General features: G+C 49.0%; 1 protein-coding gene across 2 annotated transcripts in view; it reads right to left on the bottom strand.

The window, feature by feature from the left end:
* Positions 1 to 26122, bottom strand: part of LOC144274521 (zinc finger protein RFP-like) — a 28674-nt gene extending 2552 nt beyond the window's left edge. The window contains exons 1-8 of one of the 2 annotated variants that reach the window (XM_077833398.1): positions 14089 to 14327; positions 11764 to 11883; positions 10407 to 10760; positions 8151 to 8432; positions 6653 to 6757; positions 3882 to 3902; positions 1142 to 1162; positions 396 to 428 (exon numbers count right to left, since the gene is read on the bottom strand). In XM_077833398.1, the coding sequence (XP_077689524.1) occupies positions 396 to 428; positions 1142 to 1162; positions 3882 to 3902; positions 6653 to 6757; positions 8151 to 8432; positions 10407 to 10760; positions 11764 to 11863 (916 nt within the window). In that variant the 5' untranslated portion in view covers positions 11864 to 11883; positions 14089 to 14327. Of the gene's footprint in view, positions 1 to 395; positions 429 to 1141; positions 1163 to 3881; positions 3903 to 6652; positions 6758 to 8150; positions 8433 to 10406; positions 10761 to 11763; positions 11884 to 14088; positions 14328 to 19865; positions 19911 to 21573; positions 21690 to 22420; positions 22444 to 22751; positions 22980 to 23982; positions 24079 to 25705 lie in introns of those variants that run through there. The other variant, XM_077833399.1, reaches the window with a different exon arrangement.
* Positions 26123 to 27950: the final 1828 nt, after the last annotated feature.

The following is a 27950-nucleotide window of genomic DNA, read 5'->3' as shown; positions in this document are numbered from 1 at the left end:
GGGAAAAGATGAAGGAAGAAACAAAGGGACACTGGAGATCGGACATCAGCACGGGGAGACAGAACAAACTCCCCCTGGAGAAGTGGCTGTGGAGGTGATTGTCCCACTGGTTCTGTACAAGGGGTGGCAGCGGCTGTCACAGATCTCTGCAGGGTGCAGTGCACATGCGAGCGGTGGAGGGGCAGGAAGCATAGATTCAATATGCTATGGATTCAGTATGGTGTGGTAGGACATAGGCACAAACCTCACCTCAGCTTGTGATGCGCCGTGAAATGAAGGGTGCTGGGGAGGTCTGCCCTGAACTATCACATCCACTCCCATATACAAAGAAAATGAGGCACATTGCCTCATGGGAACGGGTATTTGGACATTGATAAAATATGATCTTTAATTACCTTCTTCTATAGGTGCCACAGATCTTCTCCACCCTAAAACCAGGAACATAATTAGAGAGGAGAGCAGATCTGAACACGTATTGCATAATCCAATATTGTACAAACTAATACACTGAGGGAAAAAGAAAGTTATAAGTTCATCAGAACCTCCACTGGACTGCATGAGTTTGTCTCTCCCAGGGTGGATCTTCACTGCAGAGTTAGTCCAGAATCTTACCTGGCTGTTGCCCCAACCTGTTTAATGCGCAAGCACAAAAACTCTGACTCAAGTTTGGTGGTGCTTTGCACCTAGGTTAGCTGGCAAGACTTTGGGTAGAAGCTAGAGCCCAGGTATCACTTTACTTCAGGTTGGTTACATACCTACTCTGCAGTGTGGAGGGAAGATAATCATCTCAGGTGCTGATAGTCCACCAGGGCCTTCACACAATTCCTCCTGGGCCATATTTTTTTTTGGCCAATACCTACTTTACTACTGTATTGCTTATCAACTTTTCAAATTAGCTTTTGGTGTGAAATTCATCCAGTTTAGTCTTTCCCCACATTTTATAAAGTTACATTAACAAACAAACCCCAAAAGAATGATGATGATAAAAAAGCAAACAAATAACTAAAAAGATTTCCTATTGCAACAATTTTTAAATTTAAATTTAAAAGCAAACAACCCCACCACAATTAAACAAACAGCCACATGAGTCTCCAAAATGGTACAAAAAGTTTCATTTCAAAGGAAAGATAATGATACTTACTTATCTCGTTATCTCGTTTCTCTGAAAAGGAAAGAGAAATAAATTTTTTAGGCATTTCCCTTTTCTTATGTTTTATTTGTCTTTATCATCGATACGACAGTAAAGCCTGAGAGAAATCAACATCTTCTTCAGGACATCAGACAAGAGGATCCAGTGGTCCCTTCTGGTCTCACACACATGTGACTCTATTACATCTCAGTTTTTCAAATTAGCTTTTGGTATGAAATCTCTCCACTTTAGTGGTTCCCCACATTTTATACAATCACACTAACCCTTCCACAAAAGAATAATAATAAAAAGCAAGTAAACAAAAAAAGGTTTCATATTACAACACAATTGTAGAAGTTAAATTTTACAGCGAACTCCACAACATTTTAACAAACTGCCCCATGAAGATCCAATTACAAAAAAAAAGTCCTTTTCAGAGTGTGGATAATGACACTTATCAATTTCTATATCTCGTTTGCCTAAAAATTAAACAGACAGACACATAATGTTTGTTAGGAGTTTTGCTTTTTTTATGGTTTATTTCTCTTTATCATCACTGTGACAGGTAAGACGGATTATTTCTATTCAATCTCTTCTTCAGGAAATCAGACAAGACCAGTGGTGCCCAAACTTTTCCGATCACTCCCCCCTTGCAGTAATGAAATCTGTCTGCGCCCCCCCCTTCCGTTACTGCACAGTTGACTCAGCAGAGGTGCTTGGGCTGAAGGGGGAGCTGGGGGCGGAACTGGGGATGGGGGAGGAGCTGGGGCAGGGGCAGAGCTGGCCTGGGGGAAGGGAGGGAATTTGGTAGGAACTGACCTGGGGGCGGAGCAGGGGGAGGACTGGAACTGTGGCAGGAGCCGGAGCTTAGTGGGGGGCAGGGGGCGGAGCGCAGCTGCAGATGGGATTGGATCTGGGCTGGGGGCAGAGCGGGGCTGGGTGGGGCTCCCTCCCCTCTCCCCATGAGGGCTGGCAGGGACCCTGCCTTGCACCTGTTCAGGGCTGGTTTAAGAGAGGGGATTTAGGGGCTGCAGGCCAGGGCCCCAGGCAAAGGCGGGCCCCCGCGAAAAGATCTCCAGACCACCAAAAGTGCAGATCTTTTTGCAGGGCCGCCTTAGCCCAGGGCTGTGGGCTGCAGCCACTGAAGCCCCTGCATTCCGGCCCAGCCTGGCGTTGGCGGGGAGGCGGCTCTACACGCTGGCATGTCATTCCCCCCTCCGCTGGGCTGGAGCTGCGCGTGCCGGGAAGCTCAGTCCCACACGCTTCCTTGACTTGCAGACACCGCCCCCGCAGCTCCCATTGGCCAGGAATCACAGCCAATGGGAGCTATGTGGGGTGGTGCCTGCAGGCAAGCACAGGACAGAGTATGGAGCCACGTGCCCCCCCTCCCCAGGGCCTGCACCACCAAAGGGGAGCTGTCCCAGGTAAGCGCCCTGCACCACAACCTCCTGCCCCAGCCCTGAGCCCTCTCCTGCACCCTAACTCCCTCCCAGACCCCACACTCCCAACCTCCTGCCCTGAGCCCCTTCCCACGCCCTAACTCCCAGAGCACACCCCCACCCCAGCCCTGAGCCTCCTCCTGCACCCTAACTCCCTCCCAGACCCCACACTCCCAACCTCCTGCCCTGAGCCCTCTCCCGCACTCCAGTCCCCTTGGCACCAGCCTGGAGCCCCCTCCTGCATCTGAAAGCCCTCATCCCCAGCCACACCCTAGAGTCCACAACCCCAGTCAGAGCCCTCACCCCCTTCCACACCCACACCCTGCCCCAATCCACAGCCCCCTCCTGCACTCTGAATCCCTCATTTTTGGCCGTACCCCGGAGCCTAGGGGGCCCCACAAACTCTAATAGTCCCAGGCCCCCAGAAGAGTTAATTGCGGACCTGCACCCATTTGAATTTCCTCCACGTGCCCCTAGGGGCCTGCCCCACAGTCTGAAGACCTCTGAACTAGAGGATCCAGTCATCCTTTCTGGTCTTAAACAGTAAGACTCTTTAACTGTATTGCTTATCAATTTTTCAAATTAACTTTTGGTGTGAAATTCATCCTCTCTAGTCTTTCCCCATGTTTTATAAAACTATATTAAAGTTGACCCCCGCCCTCCCCCCCCCCACATCTTCCCAAAAGACTGATAATAATAACAAAGTAAGCAAACTAAAAAGGCTTCGTACTGCAGCAATGTTAAGTTAAATTTAAAATCAAACACCTCCACCACTGCTACACAAACTCCCACATTAGAATCCAAACTGGTACAAAAAGTTTCTTGTCATAGGAAGGACAACGACACTTATTTCTTTATCTCATTTGTCTAAAAATTAGAGAGAAATAAATAGATATTTTTGTTAGGTGTTTCCCTTTCCTTATGTTTTATTTCTCTTTATCATCAATATAACAGTGAAGGCTGAGAGAAATCAACCTCCTTTTCAGGACATCAGAGAAGAGGATCCAGGGCTCTCTTCTGGTCTTAAACTCGGTGACTCTATTGCTTATCAGTTTTTCAAATTAGATTTTGGTGTGAAATCTACCCAGTTTAGCACTTCCCCACATTATATACAATTACATTAAACCCCACAAGAAAGAATAATAAGAAAAAGCAAGTAAACAAACAAGGGCGTTTGTATTGCAACAAAATTGTAAAAGTTAAAGTTAATATCAAATAACTCCAAACCATTTAAACAAACTCCCACATGAAGATCCAATTCCCGGCCCCTGCCAAAAAAAAATCCTTTTCAGAGTGTGGATAATAACACTTACCAATTTCTATATCTCGTTTGCCTAAAAATTAAACAGACACATAATGTTTGTTAGGTGTTTTCCTTTTTTTATGGTTTATTTCTCTTTATCCTCACTGTGACAGTTAAGAAGGATTATTTCTATTCAATCTCTTCTTCAGGAAATCAGACAAGACCAGTGGTGCCCAAACTTTTCCGATCACTCCCCCCTTGCAGTAATGAAATCTGTCTGCGCCCCCCCCTTCCGTTACTGCACAGTTGACTCAGCAGAGGTGCTTGGGCTGAAGGGGGAGCTGGGGACGGAACTGGGGATGGGGGAGGAGCTGGGGCTAGAGGCAGAGCTGGCCTGGGGGAAGGGAGGGAATTTGGTAGGAACTGACCTGGGGGCGGAGCAGGGGGAGGACTGGAACTGTGGCAGGAGCCGGAGCTTAGTGGGGGGCAGGGGGCGGAGCGCAGCTGCAGATGGGATTGGATCTGGGCTGGGGGCAGAGCGGGGCTGGGTGGGGCTCCCTCCCCTCTCCCCATGAGGGCTGGCAGGGACCCTGCCTTGCACCTGTTCAGGGCTGGTTTAAGAGAGGGGATTTAGGGGCTGCAGGCCAGGGCCCCAGGCAAAGGCGGGCCCCCGCGAAAAGATCTCCAGACCACCAAAAGTGCAGATCTTTTTGCAGGGCCGCCTTAGCCCAGGGCTGTGGGCTGCAGCCACTGAAGCCCCTGCATTCCGGCCCAGCCTGGCGTTGGCGGGGAGGTGGCTCTGCACGCTGGCATGTCATTCCCCCCTCCGCTGGGCTGGAGCTGCGCGTGCCGGAAAGCTCAGTCCCACACGCTTCCTTGACTTGCAGACACCGCCCCCGCAGCTCCCATTGGCCAGGAATCACAGCCAATGGGAGCTATGTGGGGTGGTGCCTGCAGGCAAGCACAGGACAGAGCATGGAGCCACGTGCCCCCCCTCCCCAGGGCCTGCACCACCAAAGGGGAGCTGTCCCAGGTAAGCGCCCTGCACCACAACCTCCTGCCCCAGCCCTGAGCCCTCTCCTGCACCCTAACTCCCTCCCAGACCCCACACTCGCAACCTCCTGCCCTGAGCCCCTTCCCACGCCTTAACTCCCTCCCAGACCCCACACTCCCAACCTCCTGCCCTGAGCCCTCTCCCGCACTCCAGTCCCCTTGGCACCAGCCTGGAGCCCCCTCCTGCATCTGAAAGCCCTCATCCCCAGCCACACCCTAGAGTCCACAACCCCAGTCAGAGCCCTCACCCCCTTCCACACCCACACCCTGCCCCAATCCACAGCCCCCTCCTGCACTCTGAATCCCTCATTTTTGGCCGTACCCTGGAGCCTAGGGGGCCCCACAAACTCTAATAGTCCCAGGCCCCCAGAAGAGTTAATTGCGGACCTGCACCCGCTTGAACATTCCTCCTAGGGGCCTGCCCCACAGTCTGAAGACCTCTGAACTAGAGGATCCAGTCATCCCTTCTGGGCTTAAACACTATGACTCTATAACTGTATTGCTTCTCAATTTTTCAAATTAACTTCTGGTGTGAAATTCATCCTCTCTAGTCTTTCCCCATGTTTTATAAAGCTATATTAAAGTTGACACCCCCACCCCACACCTTCCCAAAAGACTGATAATAATAACCAAGTAAGCAAACTAAAAAGGCTTCGTACTGCAGCATTGTTAAGTTAAATTTAAAATCAAACACCTCCACCACTGCTACACAAACTCCCACATTAGAATCCAAACTGGTACTAAAAGTTTCTTGTCATAGGAAGGACAATGACATTTACTTATTTCTTTATCTCGTTTGTCTAAAAATTAGAGAGAAATAAATATATATTTTTGTTAGGTGTTTCCCTTTCCTTATGTTTTATTTCTCTTTATCATCAGTATGACAATGAAGGCTGAGAGAAATCAACCTCCTTTTCAGGACATCAGAGAAGAGGATCCAGGGCTCTCTTCTGGTCTTAAACTCGGTGACTCTATTGCTTATCAGTTTTTCAAATTAGATTTTGGTGTGAAATCTACCCAAATTAGCGCTTCCCCACATTTCATATAATTACATTAAACCCCACAAGAAAGAATAATAAGAAAAAGCAAGTAAACAAACAAGGGTTTCTTATTGTAACAAAATTGTAAAAGTTAAATTTAAGATCAAACAACTCCAAACCATTTAAACAAACTCCCACATGAAGATCCAATTACCAAAAAAAAAAAGAAAAAAAAAATCCTTTTCAGAGGACGGATAATGACAATTTCTATATCTCGTTTGCCCAAAAATTAAAAAGAAATACCCATATTGTTGGTTAGGAGTTTCCCTTTTCTTATGTTTTATTTCTCATTATCATCAATACGACCGTTAAGACTGAGAGATTATTTCTATTCAAACTCCTCTTTCGGAGATCAGACTAGACCAGTGGTGCCCAAACTTTTCCTGTCACACCCCCCACTTACCAGTAGTAGCGTCTCTCTCAGCCCCTCCTCCCCCCTCCATTACACCACAGTTGGCTGAGTCCAGGAGCTTGGGCTGAAAGCAGAGCTGGGGATAAGGGAAGAGCTGGAAATAGAGGGCTGGGAGTGGCGAGGGATTGTGGGCAGAGTTGGGCTGGAGGCAGGGCAGGCGGGGAGTGGAGCTGCAATTGGGTGGGAGCTGGGCTGGGGGGACAGTGGAGCATTCTTCTTCTTTTTTTAGGACCAGATCAGCAGATCACACGTTCTTTTTATGTTAAATTTCTAAATTGCCCTTATTTATTTATTAGAATAAAACCTTTACAGTATATTTCTCCCTCTGATATTTACCTTTCATTTTAAAGAGAGAAACAGTGAGGCCAATGAAACCAAACAAAACCACCAGGGTCACACTCAGCGCCACCATCCAGGGATTTACCCTCGGGAAAAAGGGATCTGAAAAACAAAACACCCAGGGCTTCCCTTAGTTTGGAAGTGGTGACTAAAAGCAGATTTTTTTTTCATACAAATACAGAAATAGTACCCAACTGGATTTGTGTGAGCTAAGAGTGAAAGAATGGCCATGTCCACACTACACAAAAGACCAGAAACTGATTTTAAATATGGCTCCAATCAACAGAGCTTTACCACTGATTTATCCTTGAAAACACAGCCCTGATTTGATTCATTACTACTCAGAGGGCCATAGAGATCAGGGGCAAATTCTCTGCTCATAAAACCCCATTGATTCCAATAGGGTTATACCAGAAAAGGATTTGGCCCTTAACAGCAAGCAATATTCAGAAGCTGCCAGATTAATTAGCATATTTTTGAAAAATCCACTGTTACCTCCTAATATTGGGAAAAATCATAATCACAATTTGTCCAAACACTTGTGCAGCAAATTAACTAATTTCCATTTGCTCTTCTTGTGTTCACAGTGATTCAGTCATCTAAACAGGATGGAATTTTCAAATGTGCCTGGTGTCTTTTCCACACATGGTTTGTGCTCTGATTTAGTGAACCTGGGCCAACCCTCTTATGGGGTCATTCTTAAATTGGTTCAAGAGTTGACAACATATCAGGGTTGCACCAATTTAAATAAATTGATGCCCAAAACCTTAAATCATAAATCAGCTTCATAGTGCTCTATCTCCATTTAGTTGAAGTTGATAAAAAACTGACTGAAGCTAAATCAATAAAGGGCACTCTGAAATTTATACAAGGAGTTTTCACACAAGCAGGTGGCATTGCTTAACTAGTTAATCAGTGCATCTTTTGTGTGTAGACAAGGGGTAAAATGAGTCCTCTAGTGGATCCAGACCAAAGTAATTAAGGAGCACAAGTCCCATTGAACATCAGAAAAACAATATCACATGACTTAGGTGATATTTCACACAAGTAATGAAGTTGGTGAAGTGAACAGATCACTAGAGCCCTGTGTGGATACAAAATTGGTATCCGCATCCAATCTGCAAACCCCCCAAAATGATGAGGGTATCTACGGATATATATCTGTGGGTTTACAGGGCTCTACAGATCACAATCAAGCCAGAGTACAAAATTTATCACATTCCAAAAAATTAAGGTGAATTTAAGGTTACAGGAACCTACTGAATCAGTGGATTGAATGAAAGTTTCCTCTCAAAACGTGTATAGTCTGAATACTCACAATTAAGGGGATCAAGTTGCCTAAACTGTGACCCTGTAAAGACACCAGCCTCCCATAGTCTGTGTTTGTACGTGGATTATGAAATATCCATCACATATGTTTCAGTTCTTTTCTTCCTATATTTTGTTTGGTTTCTAGTGGTGGTGAGTTCAGTGTGGGGTTTGGATGGTAACTGACCTGCTATATAAACTGCCGATTCCTTTTCTTGATTGAGAACGGTGTTCCTGATGCAACAGGACAAGTTTTGGTTTGAATGTTCTGTTACAATGATCGCAGTTTCTGTTTCAAACAGGTTGTTATCTCCTGTGGATGTTTTTGCAGAGAGTGATGGTAAACATCGCCCATTGAAATCTTTCCACAACACCTCAGGCTCTGGGTACCAACCAGCTGATCTACAAACCACCCGAATCCCTCCATCTTGGTGACCCTCAACAGAGATGAGAGGAGCAGAGCCCAGACCTAAGGGGAAAATATATAAGGGTGTTAATTCCATACATTAATTTATAAAGCAGAAGGGATGAGGGACAGTTTGGGGATCCGTCACTCACATGAGAATGCACTAATTCATGCGGGTAGTCAGTAGAAGGGATAAATGAATACTGGAATGTCTGATATCCCAGTGCTCATGGACACACAAAAATGTGAACAAATATATAAAATAATTTCACTGAGTCAGTGGGAGATACTGTTGGCTCAAGACAGGAGCAACTGAGTGCTGAGCACCTTTGGAGATATGACCACGTAGATACCTGAATAGGATCTGAACATTTGAAACTCTGAGAAATATATCTATCTAATGCACTAATTATTTTTTTAAATCAAATTGGCATATGATTATGATATAATTATGTAGCATCTTGTGCAAGATGTGTCAAATAAGGTGTCAATGGAAGAGTTATGATTTGCTGAATAAGATTGTCCTATTCGAATGCATGTATCATTTTTGTATCTGGAGTTATGAATATTGACTATCCATCTGTATTTCAAATGTTATTGTTCTGGGTAACACCCATAACTAGCCTTTCAGGTACAACAGTGAAGAAGTTAGACAGGGCGAATGGCCCATCAGCGAAAACAATGAGCCATGGAAAAGTCTTGTCCTCACCGTGGGACACTTCAGACAGCCTATGAATAATGGCTGCCATGACTCATCAAGAATGCGGGTGCATGTGACTAGATAACATAATACTGAATTCCTTTTTGGTACCTATATTTTTCCACAAACTGGGCTGGGAACCTGGCTTGGAACAAAGGGGTTCCTGCCGTATGAAAGAAACTGTAAAAGGTTGAAGTGACATCACCAATGGGCCTCACTTTCCCCATAACTAAACTCCTGGATATACCTCTGGAAGAGTACACACTTTGAACTGGGGAAGTGCTGGTCCCAGGTGGGAAAGATGGAAACCCTGCCTATGTATGAAACATCTACAAACTGCTTGTACTATTTAACAGGGTGAGACACTGTTTGATTCAAACCTTGTGTGGTATATTAGGCTTAGACTGGGTTTTTGTTTATTTGCTTAATAATCAACTTTGATCTGTTTGCTTTGATTTATAATCTATCTTTCTGTAGTTAATAAATCTCTCTCTCTTTTTTTTTTTTTTTTAAACGTAAAACAGTGTGGTTTGAGAGAAGTGTTTGGGCAAAATCTCAGCTCAGTTAACAAAGATTTTCTGAACATTCCTCTCCACACTGAGGGAGGGGAAAACTGGGTAATTGTAATAATCTTTACTGGTCAGGCTTTTGACCAGGGTGGGTCCCAGGTTGGGGTGCTGGGATGTGTTTTGGCTGAAGCCTCGCTATTGTTGGTTCATGAGTGCCTGGCCAGATGCATTCATGAACACAGCTGGGTGTGGTCCCGCCTCTGGATGTTGGTGTGAGTGCAAGTGTGGAGGGCTTTACGGCTTGCCATAATGTCACAGTGCAAGAGGGAACCCAGATTGGTGAGACAGGGGCTCAGCTGTACCCCAGTTCCAGGTGGTACCCCGGGGAGAAATCATCACACCCACCACCACCATCACCATTATACAGTATCAGCAAATAAGAACACTCCATTTCATTTTAACTACACCCCAAAGCAACAACCAACCCATTAGAAGGCCATAAATGTCTGTCAGTCCTACCTTAGCCACACATCCTAGAAATGACTGCAGAGCAACTGGAAAGCCATATTTGTAGAGAAGTCCTTTCCCTCTTAACTGAAGACCCCTTTTGGAGTCAATCAAGATTGGGCAAGAAAGTGTCTTGGCCATCCTGAAAATGTGTTTAATAACATTTTGGGAAAGTTTTCAGCATATTTTCCCAAGTATGAAAGTGGCTGTTTGCTGAAATTTAGATATGCTGTGTTATGGTAAAATATTTCACAAGTAGGGAGTCACAGTTGTTGTAATAGGAAAGACCACACAAAGCTAAAACTGACACAAGGCACTGACCTGCTATCCGCAGTTCCAATACGGCTTCTTCATAAAAAGTATCATCTTGAACAAAACAGAGGTATTGTCCTTCATCAGAGGGTCTGATATTGAGAAGCCGCAAGTGAACATTTCCATCTGTGAGTCCGGCTTTCAAAAGCACTGTCCTTCCCCGATACTGTGGCACCTGCTCTTCATACTGATCCTTCCCATCACGGTACAGGTGCACAACGCTTAAAAACTCAGAGCGGAACCATCTCATCTCCATGTTTGCAGCACTCATCCGGGGGGACAGGTGACAGGGTAACACAATGTCCTCACCCACAATGGCAGTGACAGGGTGATCAGGTCCAATCACTGTGAATTTTGCTGAAACTGCACCAGGACAGCAACAATAACAAAAAGCAGGTCAGAGGAAAATGGCAATTTGATATGAAGGACACGGCCAAGAGGTTCCATTTCAGACATACTTTCCAAAAACTTCAGCCAGGGACAAACACCTGGCATGGAACATTTCAGCCTGAATGCCTAAGAGAAAGGAGCGCTCATGGGCAGTGGGACTGGGGCTCTAAGAACTCAGCCTGCATGTATGGCACAGCACACAGCATTGAGATGGGGCTTGGAGCTGATAACAGGATTGGATACCACATTCTAAACCAGGTGGGTGTAGAGGTACATCCCAACCAATGCTAGGACACACCTTTCATGGCTTTGATAGACTTCCTATTTTCTATTGTGAACACTAACTTCAGAATTGTGAAGTGGGATATTCAATATTGATGAACAGAATTGTGGGGAGAACATAAAACATTCAAGTTAACTTCCCAACTCTCTCCCTGTCTCTCTCTCTCTCTCATATGTATATTATGGGACTACCATGCATATAATGCCTAATAATACAGTGTACACGACACCTAACATATATGGATTAGCTAACAGGCCCAATTAAAAAAAGTCACACAACATCATTATATTCTGGTTTTTCTTTTGTTTTTGTGCACATTAGTCTCAAATTATGGCTCTTATTTTTTTTTTTTTTACATCTGAAACCCACTAAGTTATTTGATTTTCTTATTTCTTATTGTTATTATTAAACTCTTCAGTAAGTGTCCATCAAATTCCCTGGGCATCTTTGACAATCTTTTAAAAATACTTGTGTGAAGAAACAGACCTGGGCACTATCCCAGGAGCAAATAAAATCACCCAGGAGCAACACAATCAGGGCAAAAATTGAATAATGAAGGTGCTGATCTTGCTGTGGGGTGAAGTTTACACACTGTGAGTAGTTACATCGACTCTGAGTGAAGCATGTTGTTAAGGCACTTCAGGGGCCTAAATTAATCCCCTAAGATACAGCAGACACAGTGCGGATTCCTACCTGATTCCATCTTGTGAACATAAGAAGTAAGGAAGAAAACAATAAAACCAGGGAGAGGAGAGCTGGCTCTGGAGCTGTGGCAGAATGAGAGAACCTTCATCTTCTTCACTGGAACTTGATCTAGAAAACAGGAAGAAGGAGGAAAAAACTTTCCATAGTGAGCATAACACTGACTAACATTAAATTATTAAAGTCAAACATTAAAGAAGGCACAGTGAATAAAGGGACAAATGCATTGTTAAGTGAACTCTTTCATATTTGGAGTGAGAACAGCCATTGCATTAAAATTGAAAATGTGTTTCCTTTATGGGTCTGATTTTTTCCCATCTCTACAAAACCCACATTAAAAAAAAAAAGTCATAGCAGCGGTGAAGTTGGCAGTAATTCCATCAATGGAGAAAAAAGTTTTAAGGAATGAGAAAGTGTGTGTGTGAGAGAGAGAAAGATTCTTGTGTTGTCTGCAGTGGCACTTGAACAGTTTTTAAAGTGTGGGTGCTGAAAGCCAGTGAAACTGCCCCCAAACTTTTCACCTCGTGCCCCCCTTACCTCTCTCCATGGCCTCCGCCCCCTCCCCTCAGAGCTGGGGCTGGGACCAGGGTTGTGTCTCCAGGAGTGCAGGGACACAGACAGGGGTCAAGGGGCTGAGGCAGGTGGCGGACATGGGGCCAGGAGTGGATTCCCCACATGCGGGGCCAGGAGGGGAGCCCCAGGCACAGGACCGGGAGTGGAGCTCCATGTAAAACCTGGGGAAGCTGTAATACCCCCCAACGCACCTGCTTCCCGTGCCTATGATTGTCTGGTCTTGTAGCTTTGATAAGCTGTAGAACTGCATAATTGCTTAATTTTATTAGTGCATCCATGAAGAATGCGGTATTTGGGAACATATGCAAGTTGTAAATTGTTGTGGTTGTTTTGTGCTTTATCATGTTTGTTTCCTTATGAAAATCAATCCAAAAAAATCCTCTCCTCCCTCCTCCTCCCCCACCCCCCATCATGCACACACATAATTGAAAAAAATCACAATTGGGTCAAAAAATATAAGTGATTGACTTAAAAAATCAATATTTTAAAAAATACATTTTGAGTTCCTATTTTTTGCCATTTGGTTTCTGAGCCCTGACTGTGCACTCAGGTCTTAATCTTAAACTTTGCCCTCCAACCATAAAAGCTAGAAATTCATTTTTACTTTAAATGAAATTTGAGATTCTCACATCAACTCATAACTAGAGCATTCGGGCTTTCAGAAAATTACCGAATACTGTGAGACTTAAAATAAAAATCACAAAAAGTTATGAGAGTTGACAACACTGCAGCTGGTCAAGAATGTTTGAACAAAAATGATTTTTTCAATAGAAAATGGCTTTTAGACTTTTTTTAAAAAACTGATGATTTCCTATTATTTTAATGTTTCTAATTTTTCAAAGAAATGATGCTAAATGAAAAAAATATTTCAAATTGATTCAAAATGAGAAACCCTAATCAAATGGAATAAAAACATTTTATTCGCCCATCCCTTATCCTGTCTCAAAGGAGGAAAGGGAGCAAAAATGAAAACGGAAAAAAGAAAAACTAAAATCTAATTTTTTGTTCAATAATACGTGATTGAAATTTGAAAAATAAGCAAATTGTTTTAAACAAAAACATAATTTGTAAATAGCTGTACTCCGACAGGTTTCTTCATGATATTGCCCCTTGAATGGCTTTTCACACAGGAGAAGATAATTTGTTACACAATGTATAAATTTCCCTTTTTTAGTATGGCCTGAAGTCCCTACTCAGTGACACTCTTGAACACAGGATCAACTTGAGACACATGCTCACTTCCCACTGAGTTCAGGAGGAGAAAAGGAGGCAGTTTTCTGCTTCGATTGATTCTGAGCATAATTTTATTTTTTACAAGAACAAAAGGATTCACCCCCTCCCCGCAGTCAAGAGGCAGAAAACTGCAATGAGAGCACAGGCAGAAAACTAGATTGATGGCCGCTGGGTTTGGTGCAGGAAATTTTCTGTATTCAAAATAGAGGAAGTTACAGATCTCCCCCGAGAACAGTCTTGGGCCCACTGCTCTTGAATAAAATTCAGCAAAACAAAGAAATGACGAATTCAACAAGCTGTAAAAGTCTCGTGTTACATTGCTGTGAAAACAATCCGCAATGTATGTGACAGTCCATCACTTTGAATGTAGATGCACTGTCAAGTTCCCATAAAGAGAGAAACAAATTCTCACAGGATTATTTACTCCTTGTGTTTTGAATAATCTGTCCCAGCAATAAGGAGCGTGCATTAGACGTTAGAAACAGTCCTTCTGGAGCAAAATTAACCCACCTGGTTGGGTCTTCTGAGAAGTAACATCTCCCGGGTGTGGTCAGACTTGGCTCCTCTGGCTGGGACAGTCCCATGCTCGGTGACTGTTCCCGTCGGTCTCGGAGGCGGCTCAGCTCATTCTGGCGAGCGAGGAGCTGCAGTTTTGTCTCGGGGCTTCTCCGGGGAAGGTTGTGAACAGAAACAGGGTTTGTTCCGATCGATAAACGTGTGCTCGGCTCGCGGCCTTCGCCCGGGGACAGTGAAAGTAAAACTGGAAATTGCCTCAGTCCAACCCCTGTCCCGGGGGGAGGGGAGAGTCTCCTCTTAAAGACACAGCCCCAGTCCCGCGGGGCTGCCAGTGGTGGGGGGGACCGGAACTTTATGTTTACAAAAGGGGCTTTGTTGGTGGTGGGGGGGGCGTGGGTTGTTGCTATTTAGTTTATTAGACTCAGCAAAAGCAGGAAGCAGATTCTCTTTGAAATCATGCCTGGATTCAGGTAACTGGGTCACCTGAACAACGGACTCTGCTTTTCCTGAGCCCAGATGGCCCCCAGGACTCCCAAGGGAAGGGTGAGCTAGTGACGGGCACTGCAGTTAGGCTGGTCATTTGTGCGATGTGATTTGAATGCTCTTGTGCTTTATCTGGTTAAGAGAAAGAGCAATAGTGTGTTGGACGTGAGCAAAGAGTCTCTGTGTGTGTGAAGGGGCCTGTCTACACTGGCAATTCTCAGCGCAGTAACTGGCTGGCTCAGGGGTGTGATAAATCATGCACACACCCCGAGCGCAGCAAGTTTGAGCGCTGTAAAGCCCCAGTGTAGACAGGCTCTGAGCGTCGACCTGGTTTACCAGGAGAGCTGGGAGATCTCTCTCCCCAGCGCTCGCGGGTGACCACACAGGCAGCGGTTTGCTGTCTAGTGTAGACAGAGCCAAATGCTTCACAACCACTGCGCGCCTCCGGAGGGAATTCTGCTGAAACCAGCGGGCTCTCACCTTGGCGTGGAGTTCTGGGAGATGGTGCGTTTAAGCACGCAGGAGTCTGGAGGGTCAGCTCTGCACCAGGGGGTTAGGCAGTGGGTTTCACACCTCAGATAGGGGGAGAGTCCCCAAAGAATGTGCCTAGGGACCCCAAGACTGGAGCAGTGGATGGGCTCTGTTCTGGTCTCAGAGGCTTGAATTATCTGGGGATCCTGGGGCTCAGATACTTGGGTTCCCCTTACTGCAGTCCGGTGGCACCTCACCAGGTCTGGGATACAGACTCACACACCAGTAAACAGAAACCCTCTCAGTGCCCAGCATCCAAACCCCCTTAACTCTGACCAGGTGGGTTCTGGAGACATGAATGCAGAGGTCTCCCTCACAGGGCTGCCACCTCCTGCTCCCTTTGCCTTGGGGTGGGAAGGTTTCTATTAATGGTTCTTCCTGGGCTGGGGAGAGGTTGTCTCCTGTTCCACATCTTCCACCATTCTGTATGGCCAGGATAGAGCAGCTGGTGACTTTAACCAGAGACACCTGTGGCCAGGAGCTCCCCCGACTCTGCTGCTGGGAATGTGGCAGCCCTGGCAGGGGGAGCAGGGAGATGCAGGAGGGGAGGAGGCACAAAAGCAGCAAGATAGACCGGAGAACCCAAGGGGACTGTCTATGACTCCATGTTCAGGCTATTCATAGAATCATAGAATATCAAGGTTGGAAGGGACCTCAGGAGGGCATCTAGTCCAACTCCCTGCTCAAAGCAGGACCAATCCCCAATTTTTGCCCCACATCCCTAAATGAACCCCTCAAGGATTGAACTCATAACCCTGGGTTTAGCAGGCCAATGCTCAAACCACTGAGCTATCCCTCCCCCCCAAAAAATGTTAACCTCCCCCTCGGGGAATCGAACCCAGGTCTCCCATGTGACAGGCGGGGATACTCACCACTATACTAATGAGGAAGCGATTGAAGCTCTAGTGCTTGACAGGTTCACATCTGATACCTAGCGTGGGGTTTGTACCCTGGTTTGTAACTGTTTGCCCTGAGGTTGGTACTCACATTCGTGAGCTACTCTAGACTGTGGAGTTGAACCTGCATCTCCCACATGCCACCTGAGGGCTCTCACCGTGGGGGTGAAAGTTATAAGGCAGGTGACGTCACAAAACCCACCTCCACCTTCTCCCCACCCCCATACTCACATTGCGTGTGGAGCGAGGCAGGTGCCTGACTCATTCCAGCAAGAAACGCCTCAGGTGCCAGAGCCACCGGACGTCAGGCGCTGGGTTCCCGTCTGTGGGTGGCTGAGCAGAGACCGACGCCCCCCTGCAGCCCCGATTTAGGCATCTGTAGGTGAGAGGGGGCAGGGCTTAGGACACCCCTCCCCCCTTGTCAGTATCTCCGCTTGTCTCGCTTAGATGGCACCCCGCCTAGTGAGCTGGCTTTTGTGAATCACATTGAAAGGTGCCTCTGATGCCCACTTGCATTGTCTAGGGGGTTCAGGCACCTGACTCAGCTTTGCAGAATGTGATTTTCTGGTTGCCTACAAACTCAGCCCTGTGGCGCTCAGCATTGCAACACCAAGTCCCTTCGTGGATTGTCCCCTGTGCAACCAGTCACCTCTCCGCAGAGCACAGCTGAGCAATTCCTCATTGACACGGGTGTGGACAGGACAGAGGCAGAGCACAGGCTGGTTAATGACACATCCCAGTAAAACACAAAATTCTCCTCCTAGAGGCGTGATATTCCCTGTGGGGGCTGGGGGGACACAACCAAGTCAGGAAGCAAATCCCAGGACTCTGCCCCCGACAACTGCAGCTGGGACATTAAAGTGGAACAAACAAGAAGAATTGTTTGTAATGTTTTATTTTACAGTAAATAACTAAAGGTGGTAAGTAAACAGAGCTGAGAAGGAGCCTTAATAACCACAGCATGGCAAGCAGATCCCCAGCTACGAGAACAGTTTTCTTAATGGCACTAAAATAGCACCAATGGCCAGGAATTAATATAGGGAATTAATGAATTACACTCTCACTTTCAGTAACATATCATAAATCTCTCTGTTCCCTTTCCTTTCATACTCTCCTTTTCTGTTCATTATTCTTACCCTCACTTCTGATCCTTATTTAATTTCCTGTGTTTCTCCCACTCCCCTCCCTGTAACAGATCAGCCCCCATGGCTGCTCCATCCCACCCCTCTCCAGCCCCAAATTTATCCCTTCCCCTCTTGCTGCCCCCAGGCTGGTTCCCCTGTCAGGGATAGTTTCCTGTCACTCTTCTCATTTATATTTTCCACCATTTCTCCTGGACTCTCCCTTTATTCTTGTTTTATTTTCATTCACATTTTCCTTCTTGCTTCTTCAATTTCCCACTGGTTAAACCTGCCCTGTCCCTGTCCCCCCCCTCCCCCCCCGCCCCACAGTGCTGCCAACCTCAGGAGTTTAAAAAAATCATGAGACTGACCGAGTGATGATTTTGTTAAAGTTATACAATGGTTTTTCCAGCAATCTGCACCCCCTACCCATCCCCTCCACCACCCCCGCGTGTGTGTGGGACCATGACAGTGCAACCAGTTGTCCTGAAGTGACTTGGGCCCCTGGGGCAGGAGCGCTGGCTGGGAGACCCCATGAGATCCAATCCCACAGATCTGCACAAACCGCTCCCTGCTGCTGCTTCTCCCCAGCCCCCGAAACCCTGATTGATTCATGCTGGGTCCCTGCCCAGCCCCCACCTCTGCCCCTCAGGGCCCCTCTGCCCCTCCTGCAGCCCCAGGGGTTCCTTCCCCTCCCCCTCCCACCACAGGGGGCTGCAGGGAAGGGGAGGAGCTTCCAGGGGTCGTAGAGAAGAGGAGCCAGGGGCTGGGTAGATGGGAGTCACCCAAGGTCATAGAGACCTGGGTCCGTGAGGCTTGAGGGGCTGATTTCTGGTTCCCCCCTCTGCTGTGGGTCACAGGGACGCAGTCGGAGCCGGGATCCTGGCCACACCCGGATCCAGGGGCGGATTCTCTCCCCAGGGACGGAGCCCGGCGGGAAAGTGAAGATCGGGGCCTCGTCACCAGCATCGATAAATGTCACCTGCCCCCGGCCACAGTCCAGACAAACCCGGATCCTGCTGGGGGCCCGGCTCCGGGGCAGGGGGGTCACAGGGGAGGTGAGAGCCCGGAACTGATCCCACCACCGCTCCACAGCCCAGATCCCCCCCTCAGGGCTACAGCTGATCCCTCCCTTCCTCCCCACAGACTTTCTGACCACCCCCAAAGCCCAGTATCCCTCACCCGCCACCTCCACCTCCCAGCAATGTCTCCCCGCGGTGAATCCCCCACAGCCCAGCACACAGAGCTCAGTGTCAAATCTCTCAGGGGTGTCGGGCAGTCGCTGCCGCGTGTCTCCCCATCTCACACTTTTCCCACCCTCAGACAGGACGAGGATGGGATGAGCCGTGTCTGGATCCAGAATCACATTCACTGGAGAGAGAGAATCAGAGCGTTAGGGGCAGAGCTCGGCCCTGGGAGAGGCTGGGGCCTTTTCTCACTCTCCTCAGCAACCCTGTTCTGGCTGGGACAGGCCGGGATTGCAGGGAGCTGCCTCTGTCCTGGGCACCTGAGACTGAGCAGGATGTCACTGCACTTCCTCAGTCTCTCTAAGGAGACACACTTCATTAGTTTCCCATTTGCTTGCATAAGCTTCAGCTCCCAGCTACCGCTGCTGATTCTGCTCCATTCCCAGCCTCAGAGACACACCAAGAAAGGTTTTTGTGGGCAGGGAGCAGAGGAAGCAGGTCCAGTTTTGAAGCCCAGAGGAAATCTCCCTCCTCTAATGCAGTCTCCACTCCCAGGGCTGGGAAGAGAGAGGAAGATGCAGCATTGGGGAATAACTGATTAACACCAGAGAGTAGGAGGTGGCATTGGGTGGGGTAGCCCCATCCCCAGCCCAGAGAGAAGGGAGGATCTGGCAGCATCGGAGGGAGAGGATCTCCCCAATCCAGGAAGCAGGGAGCAGCTCCAATGGGAGAGCCCAGCCCTGCCCAGAGGAAAGGCAGGATGTGGGAGAAGAGCAATGGGGAGACCCCCTGCACCGGGGTAAAGCAGAGGGATGTGTAAGTCCTCAGGGCAGAGAGCTCTGTTCGGGTGCTGCTCAGGGAGAGTGTTTCTGTTCATTAGCATGGGCATGAACTCAGCACTCAGGTTGGTGTCAGGATTATTTGTGTGATGTCAGCTTGGGATCTCCCCAGGTGTTCCGGCACCTTGGCAGAAGTTGGGGAGGGGGGTTCTAGGTCACACCACCTGTGGCCCTGCCCTCTCCCTGGCCCTGCCCCACTCTTCATCTTCCCGCCGAGGCCCTGACCCTGGCCAGGCTGGGAGCCTTGGCCACTATGGAGAGCCCCTGACCCTCCACCTTCCCATGTCCATTCTCCGGCGTGCACCACCCAGGGCAGGTGGACGGTCCCGGGGGAAGAGGAGCAGGGGTGGGGCCACTGAGAGGGACAAGCACCAGGAAGAAGCTGCACTACACAGGGCGCAGTTGATCAGCCGCCCCTCCATGAAGCACAGCCAACGCTGCGATGCTCCACGCCTGCCCAAGGCTTGCAGTTTGGGGGGCCAACAGGGCCCCCTGCCCCCAAACTATGCCCATCTTAGAAAGAGGGTGAGCTTGGCCCCCCGGCCCCCCATGTTCCAGTGCCCCTGGATCTCCTCACTGTGAACAGGTTATTTTTAGGGCTGTGTGTACCACAGCCACTGGTGAGTTGGTTGGTAACTTTCGTTACAATCTCATGAAGATGTTTTGACTGGAATTTTCTCCTAATGTAAAGACAATCTCCAGCTGCAAACTCACCCTGTCTGTGTGCTCCTAGGGATTCCAGTGCAGACGGCAGAGTGTCTGGCGGGGGAAAGGAGAAAAGAGACGAGATTTCAGACTTTCGTATTTATAACAGTGTCCCCACTCTGAACGCATAGAACTGTGTTTTCATCATGACAGAGAAACAGATCGAGAGGCCAGAGACACACTCAGGCATTTCATAGAAACTAACTGAAACCTTCTATTTCCTCTCTCATTCAGATATCTCCCAGCAATGGAACCAACATCCTTTCAGCCTCACAACCATCCCAGGACACACAATCTGTAAGAGAGATTTACTTTTCCCCTCCTCATCCCCTCCCACCCTTCCAACTCCAGCTGGTTTGTCTCATTCACTCACGGCCTTTTGTCATAACCTAGACCCAGATCATACAATGCAGCTGGGGGAGGGGTAGCAATGAGGGGCTGGAGCTTGGCTGAGGGGAGCTGTGCAATATGGAGGTGGCACTGAAGAGCTGGAGCTAGTCTGAGGGGGGCTGTGCAGTGGGGGCAATACTGGAGGGTTGGAGGTCTGCTGAGGGGCGCTCTGCAGTGGGCGGTAGCACTTATGGGCTGGAGCTTCGCTGAGGGGGGCTGTGCAATGGAGGGCAGCACTGGAGGGATGGAGCTAGTCTGAGGGGTGCTGTGCAGTGGGGTGAGGCACTGAGGGGCTGGAGCTAGGCTGAGGGGGGCTGTGTATCCAGCCACAGAGAAGTTAGCAAAGTCCAATACCCCCTGTGTGGAGACAAGGGGGAAAGTGGCGTGTGCATAATCAGTGGGAATAAACCAATCAGAGAAGAGAACAATAACATGAAAATAACTTGAAGAAAAAAAGCCCTGCCAATGACGTGTTCATGCATGTGTAGTGTGTGACCTATATAAGGTACTTAATATTCATACCGCTCAAAGGTGATTGGAGAAGAACTAGTAAATATGCAATTTGGATGTGTCTAATATTCCAGATATTGGAAGGGGTAATTAGAGCTTCCTAGGAGAAATCCCCCGTGACCCACCTATGCCCCAGGAGAAGGGAACTGACCAGCACTTCTTTCTATATGCGATGGCTAGTAGCAAATATCCCAATGGCTGGTGATGGGGCACGAGTCGGGGAGGGCTCTGAGTTAGAGAGAAATCTTTCCCAGGTGTCTGGCTTTTGGGTCTTCCTGAAATGCTCAGTGTCCAGCTGACCACCATATTTAGGATAGGGAAGGAATTTTCCACCAAATCAAATTGCCAGAGATTCTGGGGTTTATTTTTGCCTTCCTCTGCCATATGGGGCACGTATCATTTACCGATGTTCAACTAGAAGAAATGGTGGATTCTCTGTAACTTGAAGTCTTTAAATCATTATATGAGGGCTTCAGAAATTCAGCCAGAGTTTACGGGTAAATTGCAGGAGTGGGTGGGGAGGTTCTGTGGCCTGCAATGTGCAGGAGGTCAGAGTCGATGGATCATGATGGTCCCTTCTGACCTTAAAGTCTATGAGTCATTTCTTACTTTGTAACTGTCATTGAAAAGAATGTTTCTGGTGCAAACAAAGGTTTGAATTAATCAACCTGAGTGTCTTCGACCCAAATGTCTGGCCTTCTCACCCAACAATTAAATAGAAGCATCATCTAAATGTGAACCAATTCACCAGCACCATTCTCTTCCCACAGTCTCAGAGGCTCTTCCCAATTTCCATTCCTAGATCCCTTCCGGGTACCTTTGAACTTCCTCAGAGTCTCGATTAGCACAATAGTTTTCTGGAAGAAATCGCTGACTCGCTCTTCCAGTTCAGGAGAAATCTCCTCTGGCTGCTGGAACTTCCCCTTCTCACACCTGGAGAGAAACAATTTCATGTGATTATATTTCATTGTGTCACTCATTATAAGTGCTTACTACTGAGTCGCTGCTCTAATGGGCCTGGAGTTCGAATTTCTCGACTTCTCCCAGCCTCAGAGCAGGTGCAACACAGCCCATGGCCGTACAACCTTCCCTTCTAAGGACTCCTTAATATTCTTCAACTCTGGTCTGGTGAGATGAGCTCTGGGGATAAAAAGGGGAATTGAGTCTCCATGGCCAATTCACTCCTTGGCCTCCATGCTCTGAGGGACAGGAGGTTCCTATGTAAAGTGCTGTCGAAATCTGTCCACTAGGAACTAAACTGAGACACCAACTCCCCCATCCCCAGCTCACTCCACACAGCTCTCCAAACAGTCCTCAGGCTGGGAAAGACTCAGGTGGGAAAGACTCTTGACCACTGCTGCCTTGGGCTGAATGGTATCCAGGGCCCCAGTAGTGACAGGCCCATATTCCATCCCCACAATCCTGAGGCAGCCACTCCCCCAGGGATGTGACATCTCTAGGAAACACTTGAGGTCAGTCTTTCCCACTGAATGGAGAATTCCAGAGTCTTCTGTACCAGGGTGAGAACCTCAGGATTAAGTTTATCTGAGAGATTTGTATCCAAAATCCCCCACATGTTGCTGTGGAGATGCGGTGCAAGCACCATCTCCATGCTCTTCCCCGGCATTGCCAAGTATGTGTGGGAGTGAGAGAGAGCCACGTACCTACTCAAGGTGCTTCTGACATCCTAGAGGGGAGAGAGAGGAGAGAGAGATTAAAAAAAATTTCATACCACCTGACACACACTTGGGATTCCAGGAAAGGGATTTTGCAAATACAGGGAAACAAGGGCCATGGTTTCACTGAGCTAATGGGGCTCTTCCATCTCTAATATCAATGTGTCTGTGAGTCTGCAAAGAACAATAGTCATTCACATTTCAGCAATGCACACATTGAGTTACACTGAGATCTCTGACTGCTGGACTCCGGTGCCTGTACTTCAGGAGCTGTCCTGTCCCTGTGTTGGGATTTGGGATGTTTCTAGCTCAGTCTCACCTGCAGGAATTCACTTGTTGGCTTCTGACACTTCCCCTCCATCTCACTGATCAGCTCACTGAGACGGGAAATCCCCTCTGAGAGTTTGGTGATATTTTCATGTATCTTCACAATCTCCTTGTCCAGCTTTTCCAGCTGGGCCAGCAGGAGTCGCTCTTGTTCCTCCAGGAGCTGCCGCAGTTGCTGAAATTCAGACACAATCTTCTGCCTCTCGGTTTCTGTCTGTTTCTAGAAGAAATAAGGAAAGGGCTGGTCAGGAACATGGATGGAGCCTGATGACCTTTCTTACAGTCTTACAAGAGAGAGTTTCTTTACAATCTCTAAGACATCTGTGTAGAGACCGAGCCATGAGCTGTCAGGCCTAGTGCTCAGAGCTGCAGTCAGAAGTCAGGAACTACAGCCGAAGTCAGAGCTGGAGTCAAAGTCAGGATCTCACCAAGCGTTGGGGCTACAGTCGAGCTCAGAAGTCATGCCAAAGGCTGAGCCAGAATCAGTGTCTGGAGTCACACGGGGGATCAGGACTGGAGTCGGAGTCAGGCAGCCACGCGAAGGGTCAAGCCAAAGTCAGATAGCAGTACTGCAGGTCAAACCTGAGGCAGGAAGAACGCCAGGGCCAAGCCAGAGTCAGGGTCCAGTCCAGCAGCAGATCGGGAGTTCACTCAGTTGTTTGGACAACTTCCCGTGACTCCTGCTGGCGTAATTCATGCAGCCGAACGTCTGCTCCAATCAGGAGCTTCGTAGGCAGATCCGCTGGTGGGCCAGAGTTCCACTAGCCCCTCCCCCCCGGCTCTGGAGAGCGGTCGGGTTGTCATGAGAGTCTCTGTGGGCTGAGGTTCCAAACCCACCATTCTTCACATCCTGACACTTGACTCTACACTGTGATCACAAAGGAGAGGATTTTCTTACCGCTTCCCATTTGGGCCCAATCTCTCTGCACGGGCTGTCTCCATCTCCACTGGGATATAGTCAGTGCGGTTTGGGAGAAATTTTGTGAAAACCACAAGGGGTCGTAATTAACTCATTCATTAAAATGCATCTTAGATCCTGCAGAAGACGCTGTTGTCCTTCTCCAGGGAGAGAACATTTGTGATATGCACATCTGCAGACACACACACACACACACACAGAGTGTCCCATGATCCTGGAGAAACATACACAAGGCCACAGAGAAATCTACCAATAAACATCCCTCCCAGCTCCATGTCCCAGCAGGCGAAGAACAGGCACCGACCAGATACTCCCGGCTTCTCTTCTCTCCAGTCACTTTCAATCCCAGCACCTTTTCTCTCTCTTTCCTCAGAGTCTTCAAATGGGCTTGTATTTTTTCCTGACAAACAGAAATGATTTGGTGGGTTTATTTTCAGGGTTGTAGGGGGTGGATGAGGTGTTTTCCCACCCAAAATTCTACATAACAGTCAGTCTTCCTAGATTGACTAGGTGGGTACGGCAATACCTTCTCCTGGCCCAGCTCGTGTTGGTAAAAGAGTTACACACAACTCAGCTCTGGGGAACACACTCTTTCACAGGCCTGAAGAAGAGCTCTGTGTAAGCTTGAAAGCTTGTCGTTCACCACAGAAGCTGCCATGAGCAGATATTACTTCACCTACCTTGTCTTTCTAATAGCCCGGGACCAACACAGTTAAAACAATATTGTGTACAACAGTGGGTCTTTCTCTTGGTAGGACATCCGAGACACCAAGGAAATGAAACCTTATTTATGGAAATTGGGCGGGTTTTGTATTCAGATTGTTTGAAGTTATTACATCCACTTTCTCCATTGAGTCGAACCAGTGGAAAACTGGTGTCCCATTGTGGTGAATCTATAAAGCTGGTGTTGGGAAGATTTAACAAACAGTGATACCAATCCCAGAAGCCACTGGGGGCAGCCATGTAGGCAAGGATGCTCAAAGGAGTCCAACTCCATTGACTTTCAGCCCTGTACCCCAGGGGATGGGACAGGTTGGACAGCACTGATCTAAGGACTAGGGCAAACCCCATTAGATGTGTTGACTTGTGTTAGGAACAGCTGGGGTTTGCCCTCGTGCTGTCCTAGCCCCTTTCCCTGGCAATGGCCTCTGGGTAGCTACCCCAAAGTCCCTAGCAAAGACCCCAGAAGCGGTGGATTCTGGCAGATTTCAAAGGGCTGCCTGGTGGGACTAACGGAACCACGTTGGCTGGTCCTTGCCCATGAACACACGAGAACAGGTCAGACTGGCACTAGTCCGCACGGCCCAGGGGTTAGTTTTGCTGAAGATAAGTCTGATCCCAGTGGCATGTGGCATGGACCTGCACTGACTGGAGCCCTTGTGGGTGTGGACTGAAGGTGCTCGGGGTCCCACACCATGTTCAGCCCTGTGATCTCCTCTAGTGCAGGCCGGCAGCATCTGAGTTTAACCCCTCATGGAGCAGGACAGGAGTTAACAATCCCAGTGGGAAACCTCCTCTCCCTGCCGGGCCTAGGACCTGTATCAAGGAGTCTTTTCCTCCTACTGTTTGCACTTCATCACTACTCAGTGCTGCTGAAAGGGGCAGAGTAGCTAGTGGTTAGAGCACTGAAGTGGGCCTTGGAAAACCAGGTTTTTATATCCAGCTCTGCCACTGATCTGCTGAGTCACCCTGGACAAATCACTTCCCCTCACTGTACCTCAGTTTCCCCTCCCACCCTTTGTCTGTCTTGTCTAGTTAGACTGTAAATGGCTCAGGGCAGGGATTGGCCCCCTCTGGGTTTTGTGCAAGGAACCCACAATCGAGGTCAGATCTCCTCTGGGGTCTCTAGGGGATGCAAATAACAATAAACACTGTGATACAACCAGTAATACCAGCCACAGCTTGTAACTCCCCCAATCAGCTTTCATGCAGTGAAGGCTACACACAGCTGAATGACAGGGTTACACCATTAAGCTGTAATTAATATCCAAAGTTATTACCCATTAGACTGGGCAGCAACTCCCTACCTTGTACTCCTGGGCAGCTTCCTGTGTGGGAACCACCATGTGAGTGCGGTGAGCCCGGGATCTGTCGCACACCACACAGATGGGGGTTTGATCTTCTTCACAGAATAGTTTCAGACCCTCCTGGTGTTCCCCACACACCCCACCCCCTCCTGCTCCCTTTGCTGCCTGGAAACTCAGCTGGTTGGCGATTTCTAGGACAATTGCCAGCTGCTTGTTGGGCCTGAGGTTTCTCTGTTGCACAGTTTCTCTGCACTGAGGGCAGGAGGCGGCTGTGTCGGGTCCCTTCCGGCACTGGGCGATGCAGGCTCGGCAGAAATTGTGCCCACACTCCAGAGTGACAGGGTGTGTGAAATACTCCAGACAGATGGGACATGTCGCTTCCTCCTGGAGACTTTCCACGGGGCTCGCTGCAGCCATGGCTCCCTCTGGGCAGTGGGACAGGGTAAGTTTCAATTTTCTGAGTTCACACTGTGCCCCGCCTGCAGCAGCAAGGGGGTGTTTCCTTGCTTGAAAGTGACTCAGGCTATTTAATGACACTGGACACTGAGATTCAAAAAGTTGAAGCTTTAGAACTGTTAAAATTGTCTGTGAGCAGGTAAGTCTCCTCCCTCCCCCAGCAGCTCCCCCAGGACAATGACCCAGTGCGTCCCCCATCACCACAGGGACCGAGGCTGAGAGTCCATCTGCTGGCGGCTCAGGGGCCTGTGGAATGTGCTGGGATCTCAGCCTGGGCCCTGGGGGCAGGTGACCCTGTCACACAACCACGCCCAGCAAGGCCTGCTCCCATTTTCTCCCAGTTTGTCCGTCCGAGCAGAGAGACCAGGGACTGCAGGGAGACCAAGCTCCCGTCCCCCAGGTGAGGGCCGGGGCCCAATGGCCGAGGGGAGCCGGTGTGAGGGGAGCTCGCACTAGGGGCCTGCAGGGTACATGGCATAGGAGTGCACATGGGGTGTGACCGGTTTGCCCAATGCCGGGCAGAGCTCGGTGGGGGGCGGGGGGGGGCTGCGTGCTCCCGCGGGGCAGCATGTCTGGCTCTGCCCTGAGCCAAATGCTGCTCGGAGCCTCATGGTTGGGGGACCGGTGGGTTGGATAAGGGGCGGGGGCAGCCAGGGGACAGGGAGCAGGGTGGGTTGGATACACAGGCGGTCAGATGGCCTGCGGTGCCCATGCTCCACGGTTCGGCAACGTGGGGTGGGGCAGGGCGGGGCACGGCGCTCTCACCTCAGGGGCGGCTCCCCCCTCCCCAGCGTCCCTGCGGAGTCTCAGCGGAGGCAGGGCAGCTCTGCACGCTGGTGCCCCCTCCCAGAGCTGACCCGGTTCCCAGCTGGGGTGGGCGGGGGGGTGCCAGTGCTGCCTGACCACCCCTCTCCAGCAGGGAGGGGGAGGGAGCTGCAGGCAGAGAGAGCAACAGGAGTCTGTCACTGTCAGACACAGATGGGGGGGGGAATTGTGGGGGCAGACAAAGAGATGGAGCCAGGGGCAGGAGAAAGGAGCAGCAATGGGCACCCCAGGGCTGGCATAAAATACACAGTACAGAGGGGGCTTCCTGGGGAGGGGGTGGGGGAGTATAGCAATGCTCCCTTCCCCCACAGACCAGACCCGGGCTGCAGCTGGCTCTGTCCATCACTCCCACCCCCCACCCCACAGAGACCCACACAACCCGCTACCCCCCTGGAAGATCCCCACCAGCCCCTGTGCCCCCGTCACCCCTCTCCAGAGAGCCTCCCCTTTGTGCCTCCAGAAACAGCTCCGCTCCCCCCGCCTCCCCTGCTCCCTACAATCTTCCCCTTTGCCTTCCCCCTCCCGCCCCCAGCTCATTGGCCAGGAGGCTCCGAGACTGGCGGTCACCAAGGCCAATGGGAGCTGCACCTGGGGCAGGGGACCTGCTGGCAGCCGCAGACCTGCCCAGCCCTGCCTCCACAGCACGGGGAGGGGGAGCCCCAGGTGAGCAAACCCCGGTCGTCATCATCACAGGCCCAGCAATGCTCTGTGGATTTAATTCCACTGAGGCAAGTCATTTAATCTCCTCTTCCTTTCCAGACACTTTGTGGCTTTTCCTGTAAGAAAACTTACAATGTCTTTGCAAAGAAGTCCAGTCATCGTTTTTCACTTGAGAAGTATATTTTCTGGTTATTCATACACTCATTTATTTTGTTAACTCAGTTTCCTAGGGAATTTTAAAAGTCACTTGAATTGTACCTGGTTTTTTCCATTGGTCCAAAAACACATGGAAGATGTGCAGATT

This window comes from Eretmochelys imbricata, chromosome 14 (assembly GCF_965152235.1).
Source record: "Eretmochelys imbricata isolate rEreImb1 chromosome 14, rEreImb1.hap1, whole genome shotgun sequence".
NCBI lineage: Eukaryota > Metazoa > Chordata > Testudines > Cheloniidae > Eretmochelys > Eretmochelys imbricata.
This window is presented reverse-complemented; position numbering and strand designations above follow the sequence as displayed.